Raw genomic sequence first — 16612 nt, 5'->3', positions numbered from 1 at the left:
GACAACCTTGGCAATCTGCAAGCAACCAAAGCAATCCCAACAAGGTTTTTGGCATCCGTTCAGGAAATGCACATTTTTTCCTCTCACAACCAGTGGTTTCAGACTGGTCTCACACTAACTTACACTGTCACCAGGAGTATTACACATCAAAAATGGCAGAAAATTTAGTATCACATGGTTAGCAGGCACGTGTCTGCAAAAACTAAACAGGAAAATTGCCCTTAGCTCCCTTACTTTGGACCTCGGTATTATGTAATAAACTAATTTGCTAGTTTTTGGGACAAAGTAAATGAAAGATGTAGTTCATTATGTAAATTATGGTCATTATTAAGAGGAGGATTAACTAGGGTATGCTCACTGGGTAATGACTTGTCAATCTCAAGTCAGAGCCACACTTTACTTGTCACATCCTATTTCAAAAAGCTAGAAGGCGGAGGCGAGATTTGTGTATGATCACATTACTCCAGCCTTCGTTTTTATCAGTTGCCATCTCATCTCTTTTTTTTTTATCCTATTTTCCCTCAAAAAATTCAAATTTCTAATGCAAACTTGGACCAGTAAAACTCAGTAAAACTCACTGTGAGGTCACCAGAATATCGAGACATAGAGCTATACTGTATTTACATTTCATTAAGTACACTGTATTTGACATCAGCAGAGGTTTTCTAGTAATTTTGTGATATATTCACACTACTGCAGGAAAGTGAACTGTTAAAAGTAGATTACATTTCTGCAAGTTGCTCATATTTATCCACTGTAAACTACAGAAACCATGAAGCGTGTGACAAGCTAAAAATGAAAGCCTATCATTGGGAAAACACCACAGGGGGGAGGACGAGCCAAGCTCCCCCCCTAAAAAAAAAAAAAGAAATCTACTGATCATTAATTCCCTGTCTGTTTGTCATTGGGCACTGGTGGTCAAGAGCTCAAGTTCAGATCCTTTTGAGCCATACAGGAGTCTAAAAAAAGAGTAGAAAAGAGTAAACACACACACACACTGCAGCAGCTGCTTCAGTGTGTTTGCTTTGGCCTGAACGTGTGAAACTACAATGAAAGCATCACTGACAAGCCCACGAAGACAAAGGATCAAGTGTATGTGTATTCTACTCCGCGGTGTGAAAAGAAATCTGTTACACACTTCCCGACGCTCCATATCCAGACAGTTGGCATGGCAACCGGCAGAAAGGCATATCCCCTGCATTTGGTTGCACAAAAGTACAGGAGGTTTCACAAAAATGCAGTGTGTGCGTGTGGAAGGGGGAAGGCAGCAGGGGAAAGTACTCAAGTACAGCATGGTGTCTCACACATGCATGAATGAAGAACAAAAGTTTTGGAAAAATACTTGGGAAAACAATGAAGAAGAGAGTAGTGCCATTTTAAAGCCATGCCAAAGTTAGTGATTCTCAGTAATTGAAAACACTGCTTCTAGTGTCACGTCAATAAATCACCCTCATCACATCATGAGTTTAAGACATCCACAGTGCTGTGACTTCACTATATTCACAATAAAACAAACATAATTTTTTTCTAATATGGTTGACATCGGAGCTTTTTGCTAGCAACCAGATATATGAAATACTCCAAAAATCAATCTGGAGGAGGTAAAAACATGGCACATTAATACAACTAATTGATGATTATTTAAAAAAAAATTCTGTCTTGTTACCTGCTTAACCTTAACGAAATATAGTAGCCTGAAACTGACATTACGAGACAAAACATGTTAAACATGTAAGCATAGATGAGTGTTTTGTGGCACTTTTTTTTGCCAATTCTATTGCTAGTATCCACCTCTATCTCCTTCAAGGTTAATTTGATTTCAAGTGCATCCCATCATATTGCAACTTTTAGACATTTATTAGTCTTTTGCAAGCAGACATAAATGACAAAGACACCTTTGTGCATTTTGACAGACAAATAAAGGTGCTTTGGTGAAAAAAAGATCTGCAGTATCGAAACATTTTTCCTCAATTAGCATTATTAATCTGTAGCATAATATAGGCTGTTTTACATGTGAGTTATTATTTATTTTGAATGAATCGTGATTCCACTGTGACACAAGAAAAGCAAGAGACTGGAAATAGTTAGAACAAATGAATGACGCGTTAGAGAAGGGTTGTAAAAGGAAATGCTTTAAAGAACAAAAAATGTAGAAAGATTAAAAAAATAAAATACCTTCTTCCACATCAGAAAAATAGTCCTCTGTGATCATTTCGGGGATATTGGCTTTATACACTGTGTGTTTGAATGAAGGAAAGACAAAAAAAGAACCAAAAATAGATGGAGAAATCATATTCACATCAAAATCATAGGAAAAGGAAGAACTGAAAATAAACGTGATTATTATTATTAAATGTTTTAGTTCCATTTGTTACATTGAAAATATCAAAATAAAGTTTCCAATCATGCACACGATTGTATGTCAAGTCACAATTTGGACTCAAATTTAGAAGTTAGAGTTATATTTGAGATATGAAACTCATAGATTTTAGATAGTAACCTGAAATTTTGACTTAGTAATGGAAAAAATATGTGTTGCTTTGGGGGGTTACAGTGGCGGAAACAAACCTTTCAATTATCAAATAAAAAATAAACAAATAAACATACTGGTTGAAGAACAACAGCAGGTTTTTTCTTCTGAATTACTCAGAAGAAGTAGAAGCAACACAAAATCTTTCATTGACAATAAAAAAAAAATAGAGGGAAATCTAACAATGACAGTACAGTGCTGAAATATTCACTTATTCCAGCCACAAAAGCAAATGTGACCCAAGCTGATATTTTAAAGAATTTGTCTCTCTTCAGGTTGCAAAGACAAGTCTTGCCTTGATATTTATACATCAATAGAATTACTTTAAAAATGCTGTTAAGCAAAACTTTACCTTCATCATCGGACATGTCTAGCACCTCGTTCATGGTCTCGGGGACATTCATTTTGTGCTTCTCGATTACAGTCTGTTGAACAGAAACACGCTCTTAATATCATGACAGTAACTTTACCAAAGTACACGTAATCCAGATTTCTATCCCAGTACAACAGCATCTCTATTCCTGCACTGTTTACTGTGACAATGTTCCAGTAACTTTGCATTTCTATGTTTATGTAGGTCTTTTCTTTCATGTTATTTTTTTAATGTAGCAATACAAACTTATGTGCGCAAATAATAATTCAAAATGTTCTAGAAAGCCTTTGACAGTAGCTTTTATATAGATATATTTTTTTATGTCTGTGAAGGCTCTCAGTCATCCAGGTCATCGTAGTCTATGGAGCTTGGAAAGAAAAGCGTCTGGACTTCTTAAAGAGCTTCTTTAAGTTCTTATAGAACTTAAAGAAGTCCAGACGCTTTTCTTTCCAAGCTCCATAGAATTAAGTTTTTTAAACACTATCTTAGGCCTTCAATGCTTCTGTTTTTGTGAAGTAACTGCCTGTTACTTCACTGTTAATGCCCGAGGCATTTCAAGATAGCTGCTAAGCGGCAGGAACTGCCTCTAGGATTCAGATTTAAGTATAACTACTACTAAGTTTAAGTATAACTGTATCTATACAGTTAGATACAAGTAAACCATTGAGAAGCCATATTAAACCATACATCACATTTGAACACTCTTTTAAACACATACACACCTGAGTGGTCAGAGTCTCCTCTGTGACCACCTTGAGCGTGTCCACAACAGAGATATAGCCGAGCCTCCTTGCAATGGACAGAGCGCTGTTTCCATTCTGGACAAGTAATAAAAATGATGAGAATTGGTGTTGAAACTAAAAATAAATGAATAAATATTTCAGATTTCTGAGCGTACTGACATTAGTGAGTTCATTGGGCGATGCTCCATGGTGTAACAGCAAGTTGATGATGTGTGTGTGTCCCTGCTGTGCAGCCTGATGGAGAGGTGTGTAGCCGTTCTGCGGGGGAGGGATGAGAGAGAGCATTAGAAGATGTTCACAGAGACAGAAAATCAGTGACGTATGGTGAATATACACGAAAATAACAGTTACCTTTGTCTTGGCGTTGACCTTCGCCTGATTTTTCAGCAGAAAGTTAACCATCTTCACGTTGCCATAGTGACAGGCCACATGAAGTGGAGTGTATCCAAGCTGATGAAAAAGAAATGTAACTTCTGTTAGCACCACTGTGGCTACAATAAGGCATGTATTCATACACTGAAGCCAAAAGGCAGGGAGAGCAGGTGCAAGACCCCCCTAAATGACAACAGATACGACACTCAAATCAAAAATACCACATATGACATAAGATGGAAAACTTGGGGTAGAGGTGGGTTGGAAAGAGGCTTGCAGAGGTAGCAGCAGATGAGCTGTAGGCTGATTGTGGCCTATGTGAATTAACAGTCTTCCCAAGTCCCTTTATAAAACAATAAGACCACATGAGAAACTGGTGAGGATAACTGATTTCTGTATGGCCTATGAGGATTTTTGCCCTGTGACAACTTAATGTTCAGACTGCTTCAGCACCCACACTTTGAGACAAGAGCTCATTTATTTTGTCTGAAAATTAAGCTGAGTGTAAACTGTGAACATTTAAGCAGCTGCACGTGAAACATGTCCAATGCAAACCAAAACAGTTGTTCTGCCGTGCAGTTTGAAGTTGACACTCTAACACTGTTTCATAAGATCTGAAATTCAAGTTGACTGTCTCACAAAGTAAAAGCTATATTTCCAAAATAAAGGCAAATGGAAGCGAGAGAGGAAAAATAGGCAAAATTCAATGTCTGAATTCCTACAAAGAAGGAAATTTAGTTAATTTGCAGCAGCAGAAGCTTTGTTTGTATGATGCGTCCTCCAGCTGTTGCCATTTCCGAGCCAAGGAGGTCATGACATGGAAACACATAGCAGAGGTATTCCAGCTGTGATCAGCATAGCCCGCAATTACCAATCTTATATTTATAAAACAACAATATTAGACAGGGTGGACTGCAATTAACTTTAAAGACTGCTGAAATCCCACAGTGCTTATGCGCCTTTAAGGGCAGCTATAAAAGAACGATATCGTTTATTTTTGTGTGAGTTCTGTAAAAGACTCAAAGGCTGGACATGATTCAGCAGCTGTTAATGTCTAAATAAGTTCTGGCAGGACTTTTTGCGCTTCTTGATGGCATTTTAAAATCATGTCTTTTTAAAAATTACAAGGCATGTGTTTAATTATTCAATTATCCTATTAAAACTAGAAATGTGTCACTTTTGTGGGAACCTGCCTTGTCAAAAATACAAAAAGTGAGAGCACTGGCACAGACCAAAGCCCAAACCCCAAATGATACTTAATTTACAGCGGTGAAGTGGCAAGATACGCAAATCCACTTTGCAAATGCCTTAATAACTTTAATCCAAAGACATGAGGAGGCTATCATTACCTTGGTCTCTGGATCTATGAAGGCTCCTTGGTTGCACAAGACCTCAGCAACATTGACTTTATCCTCCTGGGCAGCCAGGTGAAGTGGAGTCAAACCAGACTGAAGGTACAGAAACAAAGAAATAGAGAAATACAGTCAAATACACAAATGACAGAAGAGTGCTGAACACAGTAGTTTGACTGAGACAGCTTGAAATGAAGCCGTTTAAGACACAATGACAGGTTTGCACATCACGGTAATGAAGCACAAATGACAGAAAAATGACAAAAGAAATAACCATCAGAATAACAGAGTTCTGGATAAACAAATATTATTTGTGTAAGTAAAATCAAGGCCCTGCCTGTTTGATACGTGTCGATGGTACACAGACACAAATACACTGCAAACATTAATCTTCTGTCATTGCATGTCAGCCAGAGATCTACACACTAATAAAGGGAAAACACCTTATTGCCCATGTGAATAGGAGCGTCCCGAGCCAGCAGCAGCGTCACAATGTCCACGTTTCCTTCCTGCGCTGCAAGGTGCAGGGGAGTGATGCCCTGCCGCGTTACAGAGTTGGTAGAGGCGCTGTATTCCAGTAAGGTGGTCGTTATCTCCATCTGATTCTTCTTAGCTGCAATATGTAGTGGAGTGTAACCATTCTGGAAAGCAGAGAACGGGAAAATTTACCGTTTTTCTTTTATAATTGAGCTAAGTCACATTTTGTCTTTGCAGAAGACAAAAACTCTGTAACCCTAACCCTGGTTCAATGTTCCACAGAATTAATGTAGCACTCTTGACCCTTCATGATGCTGGCTGGTAATTGTAATAATTACAATGCTAACTGTACAAGAAAAAAGATGACAGGGGGGAGACAAAAAAGGAGACTGAGAATCTTATTTATTTCCTTCTTCCAAACTGAAGAGAAAGTAGCATGTATATATACCAGAGGAAAAAGGAACCACTTGTATTGATCCTTGTTCTTATGCAGCAAGGAAACTGGGCATGAGTGATGGATATTCGGTAGTTTTAGAGGATTTGCTTCATTTGTAAAGAAACTAATTTGTAACTTTTGTCTGCAACCAATACAATTCCCAGTGGAGAGGTTCTCCAGGCCAGCACGGTTGGCAGAAGCCAAGTTGGAGATGCGATATGGTTCTAAATATCTACCTAGTGGTGAAGAGCAATATTTTTAAGCTTCATTTATGTCCCGAACCTGAAGATATTTGCCTTAAAGGATTAAAAAAATGCATCCCTTCAGTGTTCTACCAGAAAATATTGGACTCTTGTTGACTTCAGCAGGAGCTCTACCAAAATATATGATGATAGCGTGGAAGGGCAATCTAATCAGCATGTGGAGCACAGTGTAATTGCATGTAATTGGCCGAATGAATCTAGGTCAGTGTGCTCTCATCCTGAGCCAAAGTGAGGGGTTTTAGTGCATTGTAGGAACATTCAATTTGACCTCCACTGACAGTTTGATTGACTCTTACCTTTGCAGCAGCGTGCGGTGAGGCTCCCTGGTTGAGCAAGAGCAGCGCCACCTTCTGGTTATCATAGTGTGCTGCTACATGCAGTGGAGTTAGTCCACTCTGAACACACATACACAACAATTGTTAGACGGTGATTTATCGTACATGTCGTGGAGAGCAGCTGGAGCAGAGGTGACGTGGAAAGTATTGTGAAAGCTACACCCACGATGACAGCTGAGGCGGTACTGATGTGTGCGACATCAATATAAGTCTCTCTCAGATGCACAAACATGCATTACCTTTCCAGCAGCATCAGGCTGAGCGTTCTTCTGCAGCAGCAGGTTGGCCACCTCGATTTTCCCATATTTTGCTGCGACGTGCAAAGGAGTGAAGCCCTTCTGCAGAAACACAAAGGAACATTACACCTAATTTAATACAGTTACTTCTTCTCCCATGACTCATTTTCTACACATGGCAGCCCAACAGAACCACATGTGTTTAATCATAAAGTAAGCGAGCAATTTTCAGGATTATGTCATGACAACATGGAGAACTGCCCCCTTGGTCCTTAAACACAAATCAGCACAGGGTGGAGAAACTTAGTGCTTGATTTAGATTCTTTAGCTCTGAGGGAACAGATTCAAAAACCATGATCATGATTCAGAAGCGGGCCTGTAGAAGTTTGTATGGAAAGACGGAGGAAGCTAATGGGATGTAGAGATGGGAGTTTAACTGCAACTCGATTAAATTAAACCTCACTGGGATTTGGGACGTATGTGTGCGTCATATGTCTTTTACATTGAGTACAAGTTACTGCAGCTCCAAACAATGTAAGATTTGAAAACCATGTTATGCACATAACCTAAGAAGAAAGTCTTACACTTCTGGTTTTACAATTGCATCACAGTCTTTAAAGCTGTTGTGAATTTAGTGGACTTTCTAATGGGTGGAGCAACTTAAAAACAAAGCGGACATCTGAAACCTGTTGCTAAATTTTCTGATTCATCCAGACATTGCTAAAAATTACCTGGTCTGTCTTTAAAGAGTTAAAAATACGTGGCCATAAAATGCTCTGCTGAAACGTAAATTGATGCTTTTGAAATGAGTAACTGACATGGAAAACTGAGCCAAAAGTCGACAAAGGCTTCTCCAGCAACAGCATTTCATTTTCAGACTCTATGCTCTTACTTTGTCCACAACCTTATTATGACACATCTTTTCCACTGGCAGACTGTCAACTATAACTGGTATTCCACAATCATGTAACTCCACTCAGTCCAAATGTTGCAAAATCCCTGTAGAATTCATGCATTAACATTTTTCAAGCTTTTCCAGGATGAGACAGGACAACCATCATGTTACCAGCTGCAAGGATGCAAATCTAGCTGATCTGCAACAGGATAAAACCTCCTCTCTGTCTTCAGCAGATTGAATTAAAGTTTTTGGACTAGTTTATGAGTATAAGCACATAAGCCATCAGTGTCTGTGTGAGTACTGATTAACTAGTTTGCCTGCACAATATGTTTGTGTGCATCTGTGGGTTTGAATAATAATTTTGTTTATGTGCAAGTTTCATATTTACCTTAGTAGTAATGCCCAGACTAGCTCCATGGTCCAGCAGCGTTGCAGCTATATCTCTGTGCCCCTCCCTGGCGGCTAGGTGTAGGGGGGTGTATCCAGAGTTGGTCGTGGCATCTGAGTATGCTCCGTTCGCCAGGAGCTGCTGCACAATATCTTGCTTACCAAGACGGCTTGAGATGTGCAGAGGAGTCTGGTCATCCTGATAGAAAAATCCAGCAAAAAACACCTTTTATTATTAAAAAGGACCAACATTTGGAGCCATGTTTCTGGACAAGATGCAGCCCACTTAACAAATGTTTTTGGTATCTCCACACTCCTGTGGAAAATCTCTGGCTCCATCTGCTAATCGCGCCAACTGCATTTTTGTTGTTTTGCAGTGACATTCAAAAAAGAAAAAGAAAAACACATTTGCAACTTAAACAGCAAGACAATGAATTTGCCATAAAGCAAGAGAAAGCAAACAAGGAGACAGATTCACAGCTGAAGCCTCTTCAGTGACCCCTCTTATATTTTCACATTATTTATTTTAAATGGCAGCGTATAAACAGAGTAAATTCAGAATGAGCTTCTGTGCTTCGCGTAACACTTATTCTCCCCTGAAGCCATCCATTGAAAATACTGAAGCATATTTGACACAGACATTTCTCTGATGTAATATATGGGACTGTTTTTGCATTGTATTGGTCTTGAACAATAGCATACGTATGATAATAGAACCAAACTGATACAGGAATTTCATTGAAGAAATATTTGCACAAATATATTGGAATATATCATTTTTAAATTTAATGCAATGTACTTCACAAGCTATTGGGCATTTTAAATGCAACACACTGCTCACCTCCACATCCCCTTAGGAGTAATGTATATTCGACTAAATATGTGATAGACTGCAAACAAAGCATCTGAAGCTGCTCTAGTGAACAAATTATGTTAGAAACTCAACCATTATTATTGGCTCATGCTGGATAACATGCAACATGTTACATATTTGCAGCAGGCTCATATTGGCTAATAATATTATCCAAGGAATATATCAGTTGGGATCTATTGGAAAGAATTTATTTCATCATCATCATATTGTTACAGGTACAGGGAACCCTATTACTTTTCATAGCAGTGCAGGACAGGGACATGAATAACTTATTAGAAGTCACATTATTTGTCCTGTGAGCTCCAGGAGGTTGTTCTTTGTGTACAGGCTCTGATCAGCTGACCTGTGTTGTTGCTGCTGGCTCTGCTGGAGGTTTTTTTGCTCTTTTTGGATTTACTAAACTGAATTCTACTACATGAGCAGATGTGGTATGCGCTAATATGGCTGCTTTCCATCTGCTGGCCAGTTTAAAGGTGGATTTTGGGAACTGATGACTTCTCCTTTTGACTTAAGCTCACAGTGACCACAGATACCACAGTCTTTTCTGCACCAGTCCAGCACAGTCCATTACTGTAAACTGAACCACAATGCTGGAAATCACCCAGTTCAACATGCACTTACTGCCTGTGATTCTCACAAAACCTTATTATCTTTCAATATATTGTATAAGACATTTCCCAGTAAATAACCAGATAACTTTAGCAACACATTTGCTGAGTCAAAGTCACACTCACATAATAGCAACTCTGTTTATCATGACTGCTCTTTTGTAGCTCTGAGTAGATTGTAGATCCTTGTGAATAACAGCCTCGTGTAACTAGAATTTTTACTCCTATTTGTATCCAAAAAATGCATAAAAGGACAAACAAGAAAAATGATTTATGAAGAGTGTGCAGGTGAAGCATAAGGCAACATTATTTTCTAATTTGTTGAGTATTGCAGCTGCTTACATAAAAGAACTGCAACACATAAAAAACCAGACTCGCTTGATATTATTATGTATGAAATGCACACCAGGTAGCGTTACTTAATAAATTAAGCTGACAGAAAGTTTTTCTGAATAATTTTGACCCATGACTGTAACTTTTCAGTAATTAAACATGTGCAAAGACACATTACATAAGCATACAAACACACACTTGTGCTCACATTTAGTAGCTCTAATGCCCAGGCGCATATAAACACCAGATAATCGTTACTGATTGAGAGTGATGCTCTACCTTGGCCTTGGCGTCGACTCGTGCTCCATTCTGAATCAGATACCGGACCACATTGGACTGTCCCGCCCTCGCTGCCATGTGGAGTGCTGTCTCCCCCCTCTGAAGCACACGCAGAAAACGAGGGATGGATAGTTATTCCAAAGTTTTGAATGTTACTCTTTCTTTGAAAACACCCTCATACAAAAAAACTTCTTTTTGTGAAGACGTACACTGGGAAGGAGTGGCTGACAAAGAGAAAGAGCCAGATAGACCCCCTCGCTCGCTCTCCACACCCAACTCACCATAATGACGTCCCATAATGCTCTGTTACTACGGTAACCTGGCCACAGACACGACGTGGGCGACCAAACACTCGGGGTTGAAGAGTTGACTGTGCACTACTCGTTCCCCTCTTTCTTTCTTCCTCGCTCTTGCCTTTCTCTTTGGCTCAGCTTACTTTTTTCTCCTCTTTTTCTCCTTTCATGTCATCCCAGAGTTAATGGGGTCAGTAGTAAAGTTTGTAGCTCCTACTGAGGAGTGTCGATGGACCAGATGAGAATTAGAGCACATTTCCGTATGAGCAAATTACATTAAATACCTCCTCTCCACCTACGGAGGATTTCTCTGCTGTCTGCACCAATTAAGGTTTAGATTTTGTGGATAAACAGCTAGTGTTAAGTCACTTCCTATGTTTGTATTTCTCTCTCTCTGTGCAATTAGCTGTTTTAGGTATTGTTTCAGATTTTTTAAAGGGTTTCATAGGCTTTGTGCTGCTCTTGAGTTTTGAATCCTTAGTCAAAACATCTGAGTTGGGTGTCTGTTTAGGTTTTTCTAAAGCTATTCTGGTCTTTGAAGGTTTGATTTGTGCGTTTTGTAGGCTGAATTTTGATTCCTGTTGTGATATGTTTTCATTCTAGCAATACTGAGGCTCAGGTTTATTGCACTCTCTGAGCCCTAATTACTGTTTAGAATTTATAAACTTTCTAGTCTTAGTTTTGAGTTCCTTAGTTTAAGTGTCTGTTATGAGTTAGTCATTTCCTGCTGGCGTACTTCCCTCACCATTTCGCTAACTGCTCCTTCCTGTCTCATCTTTCTCTGTTTATGCCTTCATTGTCCAGTCTTCTACTGTGTCTGCCATGTGTACTGATAGTCTTGTCTCTATGTTTAGAGATATTTCCTGTTTTATTTTAAATGTCGGTTTTCTTTCATGTCTTGTGTCACTTTTGCGGCTTTATGTTTTTGACCGTATTGATCGTCTTCACCTGTTTCTCATCCCCAGTCACCCCTCGGTGTATAAATAGTCTTATCTGCATCTTTCCCCGTGTGCCTGTATGGATTTTGATTCTGTTTTTGCCATCTGAGCTCTGAGCTCATCAGCTTTGATAAAAGATTTTATTGTAAAAACAAAGGGGGGCCTAGCAAAAACAAGTTTGGGAACCACTGGTTTAAGTTTTATAAAGTTATGAGCTAATCATATGGTTTGTACAATTTTTGAAGATGCTGAGAACTAAATGAAATGAAGCAAAAAGATCTAAATTTTCATCTGTTATACAGTAAAGAGGAAATATTCAAATATTATGGTTAAAAATATATTATAAGCAAATATATTTCACTTTGCTTTCCCCCCGCCCGCCCACCCAGCACATGGAAGGAAAAGAAAAGGAAAGAATATCCTCTCACGCCCCCTGTCTTATCACACGGTAATGATGATGACGAACTTCCTGAACTCACCACATTGCTTGTGTTTGGTGAAGCCCCGTGGTTGATTAGCTGGTGGACGATGTTTTCATGTCCCATAAAAGCTGCAACGTGGATCGGCGTCAGACCGGACTAGAGATGGAAACGCAAAGAAGAGAGGAAAAGAAAAAAAGTCAATGAATTAAAGAAACACTAAAGAAGCACAAGAACATTTCTGTAGGTCATTAAATGCAAATGTGCAAACTTTTAAGAAAGTCAGTCTGCTATCAATCAACAGAAGACCAACTATTACAGTATTTCTTCTGAAATGTAGTGGATTACAGGTGTAGAGTAGCAGTAGAGGTAGAATTTCCCCACTCCAACAACTAAATTAACAAACTACACAAAAATAATTGATGTCTTAGTGCTTAAATGACACACACACTCCAGACACACTTACCTCTGTGACAGCCTGTATAGACGCTCCATGCTTCAGAAGCAGCTCCATCACCTTAAGTCTGTTTTTCTTGCAGGCAATGTGCAGGGGAGTGAAACCATTCTATGAAAGACAAAAAGAAATAAATAAAAGTATAAAAATAGTCCAAACAGTCTTTGTGTTTGGCTTTGTAGGACTTGCAGACAAATCTGGAACACCGAGTGGAAACTACAGCACAAAGGGGGGACTGTTTTTTCTTTTATCCCCTCTCTTTCTCTCCCTCTGCCTCTTAAAACCCTCTGCTTGCAAACCAGACAAGCATGTGTGGAAATAATCGAGTGGACTGTAAGCTATCAAAAAAAAATAAAAACTCCTCTACACTGAAATAGATACTTTCCTTTACAACTCACTTTTCTCTCTCTCCTCACCCTCCTTCATCCCTCCCCTCCTTTACTCTCCTGACTTTGAGGTTTCAGGCTCAGTCCTATGACTTCATTTTCCTCTCCATGTCCTTTTCCCCGTCTTACTTATTCTCTCTGGTTATAAAGTCCCAGTGCTCTAACCACACCCAGACTGCTCCCATTGCAGAGCAGCAATGCTCGTCTTATGCCAAGACATCGGCTGGGATACTAAAGTCTTTTTAATTCTACTTGTTTCTTTGTGTTCCCCATCAAATGTTGCATCTCAGCCTTTTTTCTTTTTTGTTAGTGGAAAAAGGAAAGGTTCATTAAAAAAATGTAATAAAAGAAGAAAAAATGAGAGAAGGCAGAGAGGTACAACTTAAATAGACGAAAAAACATTTTTGGGTAGTTGTAAAGTGAAATGACTGAAATGTCACAACCCTGAGCAGCACAGCAGGTGCTCTAATACTTCATTTTCATCAGTTTTCTATGTCGCTGCATATTATGCAGATGCAGCGGTCTAGCAGCATTTTTACAGCACCAAACTTTGGCGCTAGAATAAAAACTCTTTAAACCTGAACCTTCAAATAAGTGCCCAAAAATTAAATTATTTTGAAAATGGAACATTTGAACCTTTTGACAAATTAAAAAAAAAAAAAAATTACATATCAATTTGCATATATGAGTTTTAATTTGTATCATGTTTACTATAGCAGCAATCAGATTTAGTTTATTGCTAAAACATGTATTGTGGAATTTATTTAGGGTTTCTGGGGTGAAAAATATTTTCACTGATGATGCAGGAGTCTCAAAACCTCACAAAAACTATATGTAGTAAATATAATACACTAGACGTTAAGTGGTTGAAATTGCAATACCTCAAATGGCCACTTGAGGCTCACTCCAAAAGCATGTCAATCCCCACAGACTATCATGTTAAAATGTAAAAACCTTCGAGCAGAAATAAACATTTACAAGTTTACAGTCCAGCTTTGTTCTGTGACACTGTAGGGGGGATTTTTTTTTTCAAACTGAATTTAAAATGTTTTGAGGCTTACGCTTATTCATATTTTGTGGTGTGGTTGACAGATGCCTGCCAAGAGGCGGCTGTGGCTGTCTACTAGTTGTCACCTCAGCTGAGTTCGTAGTGCTGGTGCAGTCTGGAGCTCATCCAAGAATATTGTGCTCCAGTTTTGGGGAGTGCAAATTTGCTATTTATTAGCAAGATGCACTGATCAGATGGTATCTGTGGCTATGCAATCCACCAATAGAAAGTGAAGCCACGTTTGATTAACATGTTATCACATTGCTAACCAAGTTAGCTAGCAGTAGCTGGCAAGTTAGAACTTCACTACTTCTTCAAATATCCACCAAATTTTTAAGCTTAAGGTTTCAACGTGGGAGCCCACAGACAACTGCATGAGATCATGGAGCTTTTATCTGCAGCTAATAGCTTTGTCTACATTCAAATTAAATGCAATTGTCATTGAGATTGTCATTGCTAAAAAGAAGGCGCTCAAATATTCAGCAAAACTGTTGTTATACAGGAACAGGATTTCAATAAGAGTCACAACATGTCTTATCATTTTTAACTTTACATAAAAGAATTCCTGCTTCTCTTGATTAGCCCAAGCAACGAGATGCTCTGAGATGATGAGCCCTTTTAATTCCTCTCCATTATTTTGTACTTTTCATCAATTTTTATTTATTTTTATCACAATAAATAATTGAGATCCCCCTCACCAGCGCCTTGGCGTTGGGATTGGCTTTCTTGTCCACGATGACCTTCGCCACCTTGTAGTGCCCACAGTGGGCAGCAACGTGCAGCGCCGTCAGGTAGTCGTTTGTCACGTCATCCACGGGCGCGTCGTGGTGCAGCAGCAGCTGAACACAGTTGAGGTGGTCGCCTTGCGTCGCCATGTGAAGAGGAGACAGACCGTTCTGGAAGGAAAAGGAGGAGAAAGATGTTCAGCGATGTGAAGTTAATACGGATGCAGTTTGCTAATGTGATTTTGTTGGCTTGTTCTTAAAAACCTTGGTCTTTGACAGTATTGGAGCTCCTCTGTTCAGCAGCATCTCCACTACTTGCTCATGGCCACTTCTGGCGCCACAGTGAAGAGGAGTTAGACCGTCCTGTGAAAACAAACACCTGCTGCTCAGCCGTGAACTTCATACCATCATCAACAAGCTCGTTGAGCAACAGACAAGATTTGACATGACACCGCAGGTGATGCTTAATCCTCGCACAGCTGTGGGTGGGATTAGATAATAATAATTTTAGGGTTTTCGGAAATCTCTCAGCTAAAAAATTATATGATGGACAAATGTAAAGCACCCTACACCTAGTGATTATGGATTTTATCCTCTCATTTTTAATTAATGTTTTTTACCCTTCCATTATATTCATTTCACATACCACCCTGTGTAAACAGCCTACGTATGGTTGTATGTTTACTTTATCGGGAGTTATGTTAGTTTGATGTAAAGCACTTCTAAATTATATTGAAATATTGAACGTCTATGAGCATTAAATACACGAATACACGTTTAAATATCAATATTTAAATCTAAACTGAACACTGCATCAAATAACATTGTGCGCATGTGATTGTACCTTGGTGCGTGCATCTATCTTGGCCCCTCTCTCCAGCAGCAGTCGCACCATGTTGCTGTTCCCACGTTTGGATGCTACGTGCAGCGGTGTTATGTCGTTCTGCAGGAAACAGAGATGCATTGTTTAGCTATTCAGACGAAGAGAAAAGAAAAATCAACATTTATTTCAGGAAAAGAGAAGGAGTACCACTGCTAATACGTCACTTTTAGGGAAAATTGGCTCTATTTGACAGTGCCAGAGGGAAATGGCTAAATACCCCCCTCTAGAGGACAGTGATCATTCCAGCCAGAGTGACCTTAGCTTTGAGGTTCTGTTCTAAAAATGCCAGAGACTTCTAATATCTCTATGTGTTCACCAGAGATTGTGTGTATTTCCAGTATGTGTTTGATATTTTGCCACCAAAGAACACAGTTTTCACAGTTATTTAAAAGGAAATGTTAGCTTTCATCTAGACTTTTCTCAGCATCAACACATTTCAGCCTTCTTATATCCGGTGTTTGAACAGGCCCTTACTGCCAGAGTCATCATCCACTGAATATTTATTTTAAGGTTGAGTAACTGGAGTTTCATCCAAATGTTACTCATGTAAGAGTAAATAAATATGCCAGGGTTCTACATTTTCAGTAGTGAGAGAGGCAAAATCGTGTGTGTGTGTGGGAGAGAGAGATGATATGTAAAGTACTAAACCTGGTCCAGGCTTTGAATGTGATTATTAAAATGATTCCTTGGCTTTGAAAACATCATGCAACATTTGAAGATTCTAACAAATATCTCTCAGCAGATTTCCTTAACTTTAAACATAATTAAATAGAAATAATGAACAAAATAAAGATGAACTGAACCTAATTTGACATTCAGAGCATGAATTTGGGCGTTTCAGAAACAATAAATGCAAGTGCGGTAGAGGAAAGGAACATCCCGCATTCAAAAAACACGATGAAGAGAGAACATCCTGATAAAACAGAATGCGGCACATTCACTGCTTTAGCTCAATATCTTGTTTTCATAT

General features: G+C 39.0%; 1 protein-coding gene across 4 annotated transcripts in view; it reads right to left on the bottom strand.

Moving 5' to 3' along the window:
- The window catches only part of LOC101464804 (ankyrin-3), a 127579-nt gene that overhangs the window by 53781 nt on the left and 57186 nt on the right, over nucleotides 1-16612 (bottom strand). For all 4 annotated transcript variants that reach the window (XM_076887683.1, XM_076887684.1, XM_076887685.1 and 1 more), the window contains 16 exons: nucleotides 15604-15702; nucleotides 15024-15122; nucleotides 14733-14930; nucleotides 12613-12711; nucleotides 12207-12305; nucleotides 10497-10595; nucleotides 8404-8601; nucleotides 7121-7219; nucleotides 6843-6941; nucleotides 5814-6011; nucleotides 5368-5466; nucleotides 3998-4096; nucleotides 3806-3904; nucleotides 3626-3721; nucleotides 2883-2955; nucleotides 2176-2235 (listed from right to left, as the gene is read on the bottom strand). In XM_076887683.1, the coding sequence (XP_076743798.1) occupies nucleotides 2176-2235; nucleotides 2883-2955; nucleotides 3626-3721; nucleotides 3806-3904; nucleotides 3998-4096; nucleotides 5368-5466; nucleotides 5814-6011; nucleotides 6843-6941; nucleotides 7121-7219; nucleotides 8404-8601; nucleotides 10497-10595; nucleotides 12207-12305; nucleotides 12613-12711; nucleotides 14733-14930; nucleotides 15024-15122; nucleotides 15604-15702 (1813 nt within the window). The remainder of the gene's footprint in view (nucleotides 1-2175; nucleotides 2236-2882; nucleotides 2956-3625; nucleotides 3722-3805; nucleotides 3905-3997; nucleotides 4097-5367; nucleotides 5467-5813; nucleotides 6012-6842; nucleotides 6942-7120; nucleotides 7220-8403; nucleotides 8602-10496; nucleotides 10596-12206; nucleotides 12306-12612; nucleotides 12712-14732; nucleotides 14931-15023; nucleotides 15123-15603; nucleotides 15703-16612) is intronic.

This window comes from Maylandia zebra, linkage group LG8 (genome assembly GCF_041146795.1).
Source record: "Maylandia zebra isolate NMK-2024a linkage group LG8, Mzebra_GT3a, whole genome shotgun sequence".
In the NCBI taxonomy this organism is placed as follows: Eukaryota; Metazoa; Chordata; class Actinopteri; order Cichliformes; family Cichlidae; genus Maylandia; species Maylandia zebra.
Note: the sequence above shows the minus strand (reverse complement) of the source record. Positions and strands in the feature narration are given on the sequence as shown.